This window comes from Prionailurus bengalensis, chromosome D2 (genome assembly GCF_016509475.1).
Source record: "Prionailurus bengalensis isolate Pbe53 chromosome D2, Fcat_Pben_1.1_paternal_pri, whole genome shotgun sequence".
In the NCBI taxonomy this organism is placed as follows: domain Eukaryota; kingdom Metazoa; phylum Chordata; class Mammalia; order Carnivora; family Felidae; genus Prionailurus; species Prionailurus bengalensis.
Window position 1 is genome coordinate 66,886,196 of NC_057351.1, and position 14,819 is coordinate 66,901,014.

Here is a 14,819-nt window from a genome sequence, read left to right on the forward strand (position 1 = left end):
GGGGAGTTGCAGGCACTTGCCACAGAACACTGTGAACAAGTGACGAGACATGAGGACTGAGGCGCTATGGGGGAGACACCACACAACGTATGCTACAGGGTAGACCATGGAAGACTCACTTTCGACAGTATACTCACCAAAACACTGGATTTCCTAGAGAAAAGCAAGAGAGGCTAACAATTAAGTCAGACAATATGTGCGGAGGCCAGGGATCACTCCTCAAAGGGGACCGTCTATCTGGAAAACGCCTGCCCCAAAGGCCACCAGCCCTGGAGATGAGCTCGCCTAACACGCAGCGTGGACAGTGCTGTGAGGAAAGAGCCAGCCGAGACAAAGCACATTTTGACATTTTATTCACTGATCATAAATACAGTCTCATGAATCAAGGTGATCATGAATAATGTACTAGCACCTGAAACTTGGCCACCCCAGAGCAAGCGCTCAGTGCTTCACCATCACTGGCCAGACAACTCACTGCGGCTGATCAGGGCATCTCCCCGCATCGGCGTTTGGCTTTGTGCGGATCCTCCTTCTGGTGCAGCAATTTTATTCTCGGCTCGTTCTCAACAATTTAAAAAATCATAAAAGATTGAGTGTTTGCAAGAAAATATCAAAGAGGATCAGAAGATTTTCAGTTCTTCTTAGAATCTCAAAGTAAAAAGGGGAACTAAGGAAGGAGAGGGAAGGGGACAGATGGCAGGGATCCGCCAGGTTTCTTCCCTTCCTCAGAGCATTTTACAAAAACAAAAACCAGGGAGGCATTAACGCTGTTTGGAGATGGGTTGCGTCTCTCTGATGAGCCACTCGAGGGCTTCCTGGCGGCCCTGTTTCTGCAATTCCTTCCCGATCACATCCCTGCAGGTCAGGTGGTAGTTGTTGAGCCAGTCGCACTGCAAGAGGGGAGAAAGAAGAATGTGGTATTCACCATCACACCTCTCCCAGAGGCTAAACGGGCAAACGGAGAGGCGTGGCCCATGTGCGGAGATCACAAGTTGAGAGCAGAGATGCACAAAACTCCCCCCCACCCCGTTCAGGGACAAGTGACTTCTTTGTGCTCTATTTCCCTGGAAATCGACAGGACAAGGCCACATCGCTTATGGTAAAATGCGCCTAGAACAGTCTACATACAGCATGTGGACAATGACTGAAGGAACGGTAAACACCTGAGAGCAAGTCACGGCCTTGGCTTCCCTGAGTGCATGCAGAGTAACCTGTAACCAGGTATCCTCTCAACAGGACCCCTGGAAGCCATACGCGCAGGACATCATAAGAGGGATGGGCAGGGGGGTCTGGTGGGTCCTTCACTCACCCATGTGGCCTCATTCCCGTACACCTGGGCCACCTCTGGGTGGCAGCGGAGGAGAAGGGTGCTTACCCTAGATGGCTGCTAAGATTCCTGCTAAGAGACACACGTGAAGGTGTCCCACCAACACACGGGCTTTCCTGTCCTAAGTCCGCTGACAAAGCTGAATAAACTAGAATCAGCTGAGCCCACGTGGGTCTTGTGAGCGTGGCTGTCTAGATGAACCCAAAACCTTGGGTGGCCAAGGACTGTGGTGCCACAGGGTGGGGTGGGGAGCTCAACTTTCCAACACTCAACTGAATGTGGCCACCGCCTCAGGAGATTTTTTAAAAGACGTAAGGAGGAAGGAGGTCTGATCCACAAGACCTGAGGGCCAAAGTTCTGCAGCCACACAAGGGTGAACTCTCCCCTCTGGGGCAGGGCGGTGCGAAGGCTGGAGGGAAGCAAGTTCTACCCAGAGGACAGCCACCCATTCTCTCCACTGTCCAGGAAGTGGGTCTGACCAGACACAGCAAGGCTGGAGAGACTACCACCACCACCATGCAGTTGTTGTAATAAGCCAAACACCACCTGGGGAGGCAGTGGTGTTACAGAAGCACAGGCGTCAGGGACTACAGTCTGCACCAGGTACCAAACACCAGCTCAGGGTCGAGATGGGCACACAGATGCAGTGGTATTGCCACCTGGCTTTGACCCCGCCAGGGCTCCACTCCCCACTGATAAGAATCTACTAGCTCCTGCTGGAGCTGGGGAGCGGGGGAGGGTGTCAACAGCCAGCCAACTGCTATGGGTCAGCAGTGAGGCCGGGCAGGGCTACAAGACAGCCCGCAGTCCAAAGCGGCCAACCCCGGGGCCAGGAGGAAACTCCCAAAACCCTTTCAGCACACAGCCTCCGTGAGGCCCGACCAACTTCCCTAAGGCCCTGAAAACCTGCCGCTGCCCACGTTCACGAGCAAAGTCCTCAGCTGCCATCTGGTGACAAGTGATGGGAATGCAAGACCGAACCCAAAAAGCCCCTAAAGTAATTGTTAAGACAGTCTGTTTGGGAGAGGGGAAAGGGCGTGACCAAGTATTTTAAAAGCCAAATGGACAGAATCTGGTTGTGGGGTACTACTGTGCCTTCAGGCAGAACGAAGCCCCAGATTCATTAAGTGGTATATGGAAAGACGTTCTTTGGCCAAAAGAGATAATAAATGTACTCTGCCTGGTATGTTAAGTACATCTACTGTTATCTGTGGAAACTTGCTTATGATCTAAGGGTAAGAAGATATTATCTGCCCTATAAAAATTGACAGAAGAAACAGTTCAGTGAATTGGCTATGCAAGGTATGGTAATGAACCACAGATTAAGACAGAGCCACTGGGGGCGCCTGAGTGGCTCAGTCGGTTATATGTCCAACTCTTGATTTCGGCTCAGGTCAGGATCTCACGGTTTGTGAGATCAAGCACCAGATCAGGCTCTGAGCTGACAGCATGGAGCCTGCTTGGCATTCTCTCTCTCCCTCTCTTTCTGCCCCTGCCCCACTCATGTGCACACACGCATGCACTCTAATAAATAAACATTAAAAAAAAAAAAAAACCCACTGGTCTACGTCCAATGTCATGGGGTGGACTGTGAGGTTAACAAAACTCTTTCTCCCTCAAAGAAGAATGGTCTCACTCAACCTTCTTCATGCACTATTTCCCTGGATAAAGCAGAATGTCATTGGGAGAAATGCCTCCTGATTAGTTCATTTTATCTAGACAGCAAGGATTGCAAACCCTGGGTACAGGGTAGGAAGCCACGGCCTTGGTCTTCCAAGAGAGTAAAGTGACTTATTACTGAACAGTCCCTCGCTAAGACCCTGGAAGCGGTACCCAAGGCCACGGTAAGAGACAGTGGCTCCTGTGGTCACAAAGGATTTAAGCAGGGTGGCTTCCATGCCCACCTAGTGTTCTTGTCCCCTTTCACATTAGCCATCCCCTGCAGAGGCTGGAAAAGACCCCTGCAATGCTGGAGGGACTCTTCCCGCCACAGACACAGCTGACATTGCTGCTAACAGGCTATGTCCTGTCCAGCACCCTCTACAACCACATCAGTAGGACTCGTTTAGGTGTTGCGAGTGGGAATGTCTGGCGGGTCAAGGGCACTGACAGTTAAGCACAGATGTCCACACTAAGCAGGAGGTAGATGACATTTTCTGTCACCCATCTGTGAGCTGGATGAGGCAGAAGAGGCTTCTAGCTGCAGGAATTCCATCCCACAGTCTAATAGAAGGGGCCTCCTCAAGCCTGAGGCACTTTTCTCCAGGGCCGAGCATGAGGCCTAGGTGTGCACCACTGAGGATGCCTAAAGAGGCACTTCAAGGTCCCTGGAGTGGGGTCAGTGGCTCCTTTGAGTGATAAAAACATATTCCTATAGAACCTACCACACTTGTCCTGACTTTGGCTCCCATCAGTCATCTGCCTTTGCAGGGACTTCTGACCACCTACCCTGCTCTGGAACTTGTGTCCTTCTGACTTCTGTCTTCCTGGCTTGGGAGCAGTTTTGTCTGTCCAGTGTTGACCATTCCTGCCCTGTCTCTGACCCCTCTCTGCTCTGATGTTGATCACCTGGCCTGATCCCTCAAGGCTTACTCCAGGTCCTGGTGCCTGTCACCTCACCTGGCCGTGTGGGCCTGGGGACCCACCAGCGGACTTGAAGGGGTTTCAAGACCTGTTTCCTTCTGAGCTTGATAGGTGAGCACTATTGTGCTCCTAGCTTTGTGAAGTTTCACAGCCCAGAGTGACCGGAATAGTAGCTACCACCTCTCTCCTTTCTGTGTGGAAACTGGGCATATGATAATAGATTTTGCTTTTCATGCCCTTAATGTTTCATTCAACATTAGAAAACAATCTGGTATGCGCAATGGCCAACAGGCCCTTCCACCCATCTGGCTTCTCATAGGGGAGACACATGGCCCATGGTTTGCTAAACACGCCTCAGCGCAGATATGGCTCCTGCCCTCATGGAAAGCAATGGCAAATTATTCCCGCTCAGGAAAGCTTACAGCCCCACAATAGTGCAGGGAGGACCCCTACCTGGAGAGCCAACAAATACAGGAAAAACACCTACAGACCATAGGAGACCTAGAATCTTCAGACTCAGGTGGCACAGACCTCTAAATTAAAAAGTGAGAACAGACTAGAGAGCATAAGGTAGCTCCCCACCCCCACTTCCACTCTGTCACCTCCAAGCCACCCTCATTACCTCTTTGTCTGTAAGAGAATCCACATCTATCATTTTGGTCTGTATCGGAACCAAAGTTAAAGGTTCAAAGGTCAGGCTTCCCCGGTTATTGAAGTTGTACTGTTGGAAAAAGAAGAAAACAAAAGCTTTTACATCTCCCTCTCACAATGAACCACCATGAGGTCATTCCCACCAGCCAGGACCACCCCTCAGGGCCAGGTGTGACTGGGAACCAAGAAGGGGTCACAGCATTTTCAATCGGCCCAGGAGGCACGATGAACCCAGCTGACGTGACTGTCCAAAAGCTGCTCCACCGTGCAAACAGCAGCCATCAGAAGCCGAGGGGCTCTCAGCAGCAGGTCCACAGGCTAATGTCCACGGTGATGGAGAAGTAAGGAAACAACATGGCAGTGTCTGGATGAGGGGCATCACTGGTTTTGGTTCTCAAGACTCTACGGCGTATAAGTGCCCGACACCACTTTTATTTAACAGTTAACCGCGTGGCCTGTCCTGACCTGCTAGTCTCATCAGGTGACACATAACAGGTTTGTCCATCCTACATAGTATGGAACGGCCACGGCACCTGAGGGCATGCTGGGTCTCTGTTCCTGGCAAGGCCTCTGGGAGTGAGAAGAGAGGTCACTCTCACAGACAGTGACTTCAACATGCAGATCCCTGCAGGCCTAAGAAGCCACTTCTCTCCAACTGTTTGATTTCCAGTCACTCACAGAAGAGGAGTAAGCAGGTCTTCTAGGTAAAGCCTAGCACCTAGCATCCTCTTGTAACAGTGATGGGGAGAAGGAGGAGCCCGTCCTCTGCAGGGCACCGGACCTATCTTCTCGCCAGTCTGTGGGGCCTGACCCACAGTATAACTCATGGCTCCTCAGGTTTACCCAATAAAAATCATCTAGGGAATTTGTTGAAAATATAGTTTCCCGGCCCCAGCTCTGGGTCTGGGGTCTGGGAGGGGCCTTTAAATAAGCACCTCCCCCACCCCCTGCCCCTGTAGAGGAAGCATCATGACAAGAAGCTGCCTCTAGCAAACTCAGACCCAAATCACATCCAGCAGGGGCCTGCCTGGAGCTCCATGCATTCCAGTTCTGGGTCCCAGTTCATGAAGAATTTTCTTTTTGGCTTTGCAGAGGAGAGTGATTTCTAGGAAACTCTCCACTATGGGAAGGAAGCTCCATTTCAGCTCCAAAATGGCACACTCTTGGCTCCAAAAACAAACATCTTTATCTTCCCTCATTAGGAAATAATGAAAATTTTACAATAAATAAATACATAACTACCTACCTTGGTCTTCACAGGGACCACCAGGACAACATTTTCAATGCGAATTCCAAAAGCCCCATCTTCATAATACCCTGGCTCTAAAAGACACCAAACCCAGAAATGAGAAGCAGCCCATGATGAACGTGCACATGACCACTCCTGGGATGACATCCCCACCCTGGAGGGGGAGAGGAAACAGGTGAACAGTCCCCTCAATCCAGGCCCAAGAGCCCAGAGATGCCTCCTCCTCCCACATGGCCACTTTCAATAGGTCTTCGAGGAACAGAAAGGAAGGTTCTGAAGTCCCTGAGTACAATAACAGGATCCACCACAGAGATCACAGCACATATTCATAAGCCATAATGATGCACGCATTACAATATATTCACAGAGATCTGTTAATGACGTGGGAAAAGGAAGTACATTAAGAAAGCAGAATACAAACACTATGTCCAGTATAATCTGAATGATTAGAAAAAAGATATATACACATATGAAAGACCAAAAGCTAATACATCAAAATGTTAAGTAGCATTTCCTATGGATGGCTGGATTACAAATGATTTTCATTTTCTTCCATATGCTGTTCCACTGTCTCACTTTTTCTAATTTTTTTTTTTAACGTTTATTTATTTTTGAGAGAGAGACAGAGACAGAGTGTGAGCAGGGAAGGGGCAGAGAGAGAAGGAAACACAGAATCCAAAGCAGGCTGCAGGCTCCAGGCTCCGAGCTGTCAGCACAGAGCCTGACGCAAGGCTCGAACTCATGAACCGCGAGATCATGACCTGAGCTGAAGTCAGATGCTTAACCGACTGAGCCACCCAGGTGCTCCCCATCTCACTTTTTCTAAAATGAACACGTGTCACTTTTATAATCATAAAAAGTTGTTCTTAATTCAAGGAGACAAGAGGGGGAAAGCATATCTAATTTACTTTAAAATAATTAATTATAAGAAACAACAGAGAGTGTTCAAACAGGCTCAGAGATCCATGCATGCACTGGGTGAGAGGGACACATACCGTCGGTGACGATCATGCCTGCTTCCAATGGCTCATCAGAGAACGTTTTATAACTGATGCCACAGGGACCCTCATGAACATTCAGGAAAGACCCAACACCGTGTCCCGTTCCGTGCAAGTAATCCAGGCCAGAATCCCATAAAGCTGAGCGGGCAAACGAGTCAAGAAGGTGTCCTGAAAGACACATAAGAACCACTTGATGATATTTGTCCAGTACTTTTTCAATTTGCAAAGCACTTTAGAGATTAGATTTATTATGTTTGGCTCCAGAAGGTGAAACAGAAACCAGCGTGTAAAAGTTACTGGAGGGTTCTGATTTCAACCTGGCACAAGGAAGAGCTAACAATCAGAGCTCCCAAGGAGGGCCGCTCCCCAGCCAATCAGAGCTCAGTCTGAAGCCTAAGGATTGTTTGTCCACGAAGCCAGCAAGGGGACGGCCGCCGGCAGCAGCTGAGGGTGTTGGTGATAGGGACATTCCCTTCCCAGTTCTGGGACCCGGAGGTTTCAGGATTAAAACCAGACTGCAATAAAAGGGATGCCCAGGGAGATGAGTGCAGGCTCCATCTAAGATTCAAGGTCCAGGTGTTGTCAACTCCCTGTCCAGTGCCCCATCCATCGGTCCTCAAGCAAACTGGCATATATCTGAAGTCAGGTTCCCAGTAAAATAAATCCCGACAAGGATCCCAACCAGGAGGCCTTGGCCCAGCACTGCAGGGCAGAAGGAGGCTGCACCAACTTCCACTTGGGCCCTGAGGCCTTCACGCCCGGCTGCACTCTCCTGGGAGCCACCTTTATGTGTCATCCGACACCTGAAGTGGTCAGGAGAGAGGTATACAGCCGACATCAAGCCCAAACCTCAGCCTGCTCCCTGGGAGGCCCTCTGAGCTCAGTCAGCGGGTCCAGGAGACTCACTTCCTGCGGCACACCCACCTGCCCTGGACGGGCCTGAAGGGACTAGGGCTGACACGACAAGAAAGGACATGTTCTTCCACTCACATTTAGACACGTTTGGTGTCTGAACAAGAACCAGCCTGTCACATGACAGAAGGAACCACCTACCTTTGGTTCCAGTTGGAAAAACGGCTGCGCTCACAGCTATGTGGCCCTTGAGGACATATGTGAAGCATTCCTGCCAAAGAAAACCCAGGGGGCGTGTTGCAGAACTGGGACAGAGGTGTTAGTCCTGTAGTTTTCCAGCAGTTCAGAAAACCTTGCTTCTGAAGGCTTTTAGCAATACCACAGAGAAAATCAGAGTGAAAAGAAAAAGAAATCTGGTGGAAAAAAAGCTTGGTCATAGGACCAATTTTCCAGAAAATCTTGAAATTAAATTGAGTAAAAGAGAACTGTCAGAGACACGATCCCACAGATCCTTCCCTGGTAATGAACATTCCAATATACTCTGAGCACGAGAAAGCCTGGGAAAGTAAGAGAAAGTACTGGTGAAGCCAGCTAACATTTCCCGAGTGACTCCTCTGTGCCAGGCATGGTAGTAAACACTGATCATTTAATCCCACACTTCATGATGGAGATGCTGTGGTCATCCTCACTTGACAGAGAGATTAACCAGCATGCTGGGTGGCTCACTTCATAAGCAGCAGCATCTGGCCTTGAAGCCAGGCGGTCCTGCTTCGGCCTCTGTGCCCTGACCAATGTTATACTCAGGGGTTATCCCTAACTGCCCGGATGAAGAAAGTGCTGCTTGGAAGGTTAGGGGTTTGCTGGTAAGGTGCAGAGTTAGGACTAAACCCATACTCTTCAGTCTGGTCTGGAATTCTTTCTCCAGAACAAAAAAGAGTCTCACCAAAGGTATATGGACCAAAGGTCAAACTCCTCTGAGGTGCTCATGCCTACAAATAGATGAGGCACAGGACCTGAAGTATGAAGCTTGCTCTGCTGCACTGCCTGAAACTCTCTTCCTTGGATAAACTTCCTGCAGAAGTTCCCAGAAAAACAGATTCACTGAGAATCAACCAACATTCACTAGGTAGTGACTGATCCGGGAACTTGCAAGGTTCATGGAACCTTTACAACCAGCCCTGGAGGCAGGTACTCTTATCCCCATTTCTGTGGATGTGTCTGTGTGCTTTACTCAGGGTCACAGAGCCAGTAAACAGCAGAGAAGACCTCAAGTCCAGACTCTAGACTCCTGGTGCACATCTCTCTACCTCACTGCTATCTCCTCCTTTCCAGGCCAGACAGACCAAAAACTGAGCAGTGTATATCATTTCAGAGGGTTCCTACAGCTAAGCCTATAAATGGAAATGCTGAACTTGAAAAAAGAAGGGGGTGGCTTTCAGAACCAAATCTAGATGCTGTTTGTAAAAAACGTACACTTCACTACCCCATTCCCATCCCTAGAGATTTCCTGACTCAAGAGAATACTACTGACGCTGTTAAACTTGAATCTGAGTTCCTTGACCTTAGCAGACAGAATGCTTTTAAAATGTCTCCAGTAATTAATTAAATGGACATCATAAAGCAGATAAGCCTGACTCCACAGTAATGAGCTATTTTACTATCCCACATACAAATTTTACTTAGTTACACAATTCCTTTTCATAAAAGCAATGCTCTTACGAAAGCAGAGAGGCCCTCTCAAGTTTTCTGCTCCACCTTACCTTCTCATAGGCTGTAGGGGTCCCAAAATGCATGGTCCGTGTCACATCTGTGGTTCCATCCCTTTCCAGAAGAAAGGACAAATTAGTTTTCACTCCAAATAAGCTTTTGCTCAAATATGAGGTAGGTGAGGCCACTGCTGGTGGCCACGTAAAATAGTGCAGCCACTTTGGAAAGTAATCTTCAGCTCCTTAAAAGGTTATAAATATGGAGTTACCACATGACCCAGCAATTCCACTCCCAGGTAAATGCCCAAGAGAAGTGAAAATCCAAAAACCTGTATACAGATGAACATAAGGGAAGGGAAGCAAAAATCACAAGGAGGGGGGCAAAACGTAAGAGACTCTTAAATACAGAGAACAAACTGAAGGTTGCTGGAGGGGTTGTGGGTGGGGGGATGGGCTAAATGGGTAAGGGGCATTAGGGAGGACACTTGTTAGGATGAGCACTGGGTGTTACACGTAGGGGATGAATCACTGGAATCTACACCTGAAATCCTTACAGCACTATATGCTAACTAACTTGGATGTAAATTAAAGAATAAATTAAAATAAAATAAGAAAAACCTGTATACAAACGTTCATAGTAGCACTATTCATAAAACCCAAAAGGTAGAAACAACTTGAATGGCTATCAATGGATAAACAAAATGTGGTATCTATACAATGAATATTACTTAGTAATTACAAGGAACAAAGTACTGACACACACTAGATCACGAATGAACCTTGAAGACAGAAGCCAGACAGAGAAAACCATGCATTATATATAATTCCATTTATAGGAAATGCCCAGAATAGGCAAACCCGTAGAGAGAAAGTATAGTAATGATTTCCTAGGTAGGAGAAAATGGGAAGTGACTGCTAATGGGAATGGGGTTTCTTTCTAAGGGTGATGAAAATGTTTCAAAATTGCTCGTGGTGATGGTTGCACAATTCTGTGAATATACTAAAAAACCATTGATTGTATACTTAACGTGAGTAAACTGTATGGTATGTGAAGTATATCTCAATAAAGTCGCTTAAAAAAACTAAATGAGACAAAGTAGGAATGCAAGGATGGCCTCATGTACTGAGAGTAAACTCGTCAGGCCCTGACACGCACAATGCGAGGACTGTTTCATGGGAGACGCTGTCACTGGGGTCATAAACGAGGGGGAAGAGGACAAAGTAAACAGGAGGCTGCTTCTATCAAAAGAGGGCCGGGGCGCCTGGGTGGCTCGGTCAGTTAAACGTCCGACTTTGGCTCACAGTTTGTGAGTTTGAGCCCCGCATCTGGCTCTCTGCTGTCAGCACAGAGCCTGTCTAGGATCCTCCATCCCCCCTTTGTCTCGGCCCCTCCCCCATTTATGCTCCTCTCTCTCTTTCTCAAAAATAAACATGAAAAAGAAAAGAGAGAGAGCCAACCTCCAATTCCTCCCATCAGGACAACAAAAGACTGAACCCTAAAAATACCCAAAGGTATCTCTTAGAACACACTAATCCATACCTGTGACACAGAAAGGATAACTTCTAGAATCCTGCTAAAATTTAGAAGTGAACCAAAATTTACACCAGTAGCCAAATAATCTCAACACCCTCAGTTCTAGGCTGTTATCACGAATACCAACCCATGTGTCCCAAGGCTAGGCTGTGGTTTCCATGCACGGGGCGGAGCTCACTTAAAGATCAGGCTCCCCCTCAGCCATGGTCCCAACTGCAGTGGGAAAGGAGCATTTAAAAGGCCTTGCTCGTGCCCTCTTCATGCAGACAACACCTGTTCCAGCTCCCTCTCATGGCTTCCACATCGAGACCCAACCAACTCTTGGGTTCTTCTCTGAGAAACTTTCTAGAGGATGAGTGTGAAAAGGACCAAGATGTGAAGACGAAAATTCAGAAATTTGGGGGCAACCTAGTTTCTCATTCATTCATTCAAAATTAATCCCTTACCTCCCAAGGCCCTGAAGCCACTACAAGTCCAGAGAGCTAGCAGGTGGTTTATGAGCTAGAGCAGAAGCCTTTCCAGTGGTTTTGAAAGCTTGCTTTCAGTTATTTATTTAGTATTTAACAACACTCAGCCAAGAACTAAACATTCCTATCAAACAGTCTTTTGTGGGAAGAGTCACCACTGGGCTCTTTCAACCATGGGTGGAAAAAAAGGACAAGACACGGGAACGAGTCCATTAGCGGCAGGTGCAGAGTGGGAGTCTCAGCTGAGTGCTCTCGGCTGGAGCCTGGCTTGCCCCCTATTCAACTGCTTTGACCCAACATCGTCAAGTTCTACGGCAGCCCTAGTTTACTTACTTGTATTGAGCTCCCGAGTCAATCAGGTACACCTCATCTAGCGACAAGGTCCTATTCGTCTCAGGGACTGGCCTAAGAAAGTTAATTAAAAATTAATTAGTCCACAAATGTAAACACTTCCTGAATCTGGGAGGGGGACAAATAAGAGTTCCTTATACTATTCTTACAACTTAGGTTAAGTCTGAAATTATATCAAAATTAAAAGTTACCAACTAAATTAATTATTCCAAATAATTTAATCTTCTAGAACTAGTCAAAGACCCAGTCGACCTATCTCCCCAACTGGATAAAGAGATCAAGAGAAGAAAGAACAACATATCTCTTTATATCTAGCTCCATATGTGCTTGGAACAAAAAAGATGTTCATGAATAATTGTAAAAGTTACAAAAATAATAATCATTAGATGCAGCAGGACCAAGCTAGAGTCCTCAGAACTGGGAATATAGCAGCCAGGAGTCACTTGTCTCTGGGTGTGGGGGTACCAGGCCCCGGCCTCAGCCTCCATGTAACTCCCTCAGTCCTGACCCCATCAGGAGCCTGCCCACTTGCTTCCTAGGCCACCAGACAGGCAGGAGGTAAATTCCTCAATTTGGGAGGAAAACTAAAGGGATTTTTACTGGGAAATGAAGTAGATCACAATGTTCTTATGCCAAAGCACTTTTTCTAAATGAACCCGAAGCACTTTTAAAAAGTGATCTGATTTCCCCAGGCCACTTCCAGACAGTGTCACTGCACTGGGAAATGCTACAACGAATAATAGCACTGCAAGTCTCTGCCCTGCCGCTGAGAGAAGGACTCCTTCATTTCCAGGCACCACCCCCTCTCCAGCACTACGGGCATCAGTGGCTACTTGGGCCGAACGACTGAAAAAGACAAGCAGACATGGAAGCAACGTCCTGCTTCTCAACAGGCTTCCAGCAGCCCATTGTGAAAACATGCCAAAGTAGAAGCAGGCTTCTCCCCCATTTGATCAGAGTTCTTTTTAATGTGTTAATTACATGTAAAATTCTAGGATAGTATCCAGCCAAGAAATTCATCACCTGAATTAAACATAAGACAAAAACTGGAGTCCTTTTGATATTTTAATTTTGGAACAGAAGCATTAATACGAGAGAGCTGCACAATCACAGCTGTGACTGTCTCCCACACAGCTTCAAAATCTGCCCCAAGACTAAAAGCTCTAAAAGCAACTATTAAAAGGGGGTGGGGGTGAATCTCTGCCCAAGTACAGCCCAGTGAGACAGACCAAGTGATCTTCCCCCAGACTGTGTACCTCAGACATGGAGCAAAGAACTCAGAATGTCCAACACAAGGCAAATCCATTCAACTGGGCAATTCTGAAAGCTGAAGCCCGATAACCAAGCCAAGTTCCATTTCCCACCATCTCCACAGACAGATCAGCCCTAAACTTATCAGTGCCCCTCCCATCTCACAGTGCAGGGAATGCTCAGCTCTGTGAGTCCACAGGCTCTTATAGGTCATCTGCTAAAATGCCTCATAGGCTGGGTGCCAAGCCCACAAGGAGGGAAGAAAGGGTGCTGATTATCTCCCTAACCATAATAGTATGCTCAACAACCTCATGATAAGTTTTTTGGTATGGAGTGATGGAGCTCACAAAGATGTCTGGACTCCTGCATCAAGATGGCTGCCATTATCAAGAAAGACAAACACTGATCACCATGATCAAGAGCTATGAATACAGCTTCTGTAGACACAGAAAGGAAATGGGGACAACCCATTTGACTACATCGTGAAGAATGTCAGTGCCATACACCTGAGCCTAAGTGGAGGCTCCCAAAAGGCAGAGAGTGGGAGATTGAGAGAAAACAAGACCTCATTTCACATATAAGAACAGCCTCAACAGACAACATGGGGGTGGGCACTGGGGCCTCTGGTAAAATAATGTCTCTCCCCTGCTCAGGCTCCTGTGCAGAAGCAGCAGCAAAGCCAGGCAGCGTGCTCCTCCGCATGCCTTACGCGTAGTGAATGATGGCGCCATTGGGTCCCGTACTGGAAATCGTTGGGAAGCTCAGGTCCACAAAGTCAGCCTGTTGTCTGGAACAGAAAGACACAGAGAGCACAGCGGCTTCCAGAATCTTATTGTGCCAGCAATCAGGGCCCTCTCAGCCTCATTTAAGTTGCCAAAGAAATGACCACAAGGTTCCTGCGCACACGGATCCGTACCTGCGAAATTCCTCAGCCTTGTCAGCAGCTGAGATCTCCGACACACCACCTTTGGGCACCTACAAGGAAGTTGCTCATAAGTCATCTGGAGTGATAAATTCACGTGTTTATTACATGTTAAAAGGGATGCATTAAAAGCTTATTTTTTTCCTCATTTCCCATGTCCTGGCTGTCCAACCTACGGGACACAGCTGAGGTCTTGTCTTCAACAAGGAGGGAACTTTCTAAGACTCTTACCAAAGCAATCTAAAGTAGAAGGGTTTAGGGGCCCCTGGGTGGCTCAGTCAGTTAAGCATCCAACTTCAGCTCAGGTCATGATCTCATGGTTTGTGAGTTCAAACCCCATGTCAGGGTCTGTGCTGACAGCAGCCTGGAGCCTGCTTCAGATTCTGTGTCTCACCCTCTCTCTGCCTCTCCCCCACTTGTGCTCTGTCTCTATCTCAAAAATAAATTAAAAATTAAAAAGAAAATTAAAGTAGAAGGGTTTCTATCCTTTCAATTTTTCACTTAACTCTCTGCCCCAGTGTTATACCCTAAAACCTCCCCAAACTTAATCCATCTAAGTTGAAAAATTCAAAACCATCTCCTGCTAGGATATTGTCCTGCGAAAGTCATCCTAAATACGTAAAGAAGATAAATGAAAGATATTATTACAGGGTGATTAATAACGGCCAGAAAATTAAAAAAGATCTAAACACCTGAAAATAGGAGCAATGGCAAATTGGTCTAACCACTAAACGCAACCTCTCTGCTTGGATCCTTCTGTTTGTTAAATTTTTTTTATTCAAGTATAGTTGACACACAGTGTTATGTTAGTTTCAGGTGCACAACACAGTGATTCGTCATCTCTATTTATGCTATGCTTGCCACAAGTGTAGCTACCATCTGTCACCTCACAATGCTTTTACAATTTGGATCCTTTTTTTAAGGC

General features: G+C 47.3%; 1 protein-coding gene across 5 annotated transcripts in view; it reads right to left on the bottom strand.

Annotated features, from left to right (window-relative positions):
* Window positions 1-336: 336 nt before the first annotated feature.
* Window positions 337-14,819, bottom strand: part of XPNPEP1 (X-prolyl aminopeptidase 1) — a 58,287-nt gene continuing 43,804 nt past the window's right edge. For all 5 annotated transcript variants that reach the window (XM_043597467.1, XM_043597470.1, XM_043597468.1 and 2 more), the window contains 9 exons: window positions 13,889-13,947; window positions 13,682-13,759; window positions 11,704-11,775; window positions 9,424-9,484; window positions 7,865-7,934; window positions 6,806-6,979; window positions 5,808-5,884; window positions 4,533-4,631; window positions 337-890 (listed from right to left, as the gene is read on the bottom strand). In XM_043597467.1, the coding sequence (XP_043453402.1) occupies window positions 762-890; window positions 4,533-4,631; window positions 5,808-5,884; window positions 6,806-6,979; window positions 7,865-7,934; window positions 9,424-9,484; window positions 11,704-11,775; window positions 13,682-13,759; window positions 13,889-13,947 (819 nt within the window). In that variant the 3' untranslated portion in view covers window positions 337-761. The remainder of the gene's footprint in view (window positions 891-4,532; window positions 4,632-5,807; window positions 5,885-6,805; window positions 6,980-7,864; window positions 7,935-9,423; window positions 9,485-11,703; window positions 11,776-13,681; window positions 13,760-13,888; window positions 13,948-14,819) is intronic.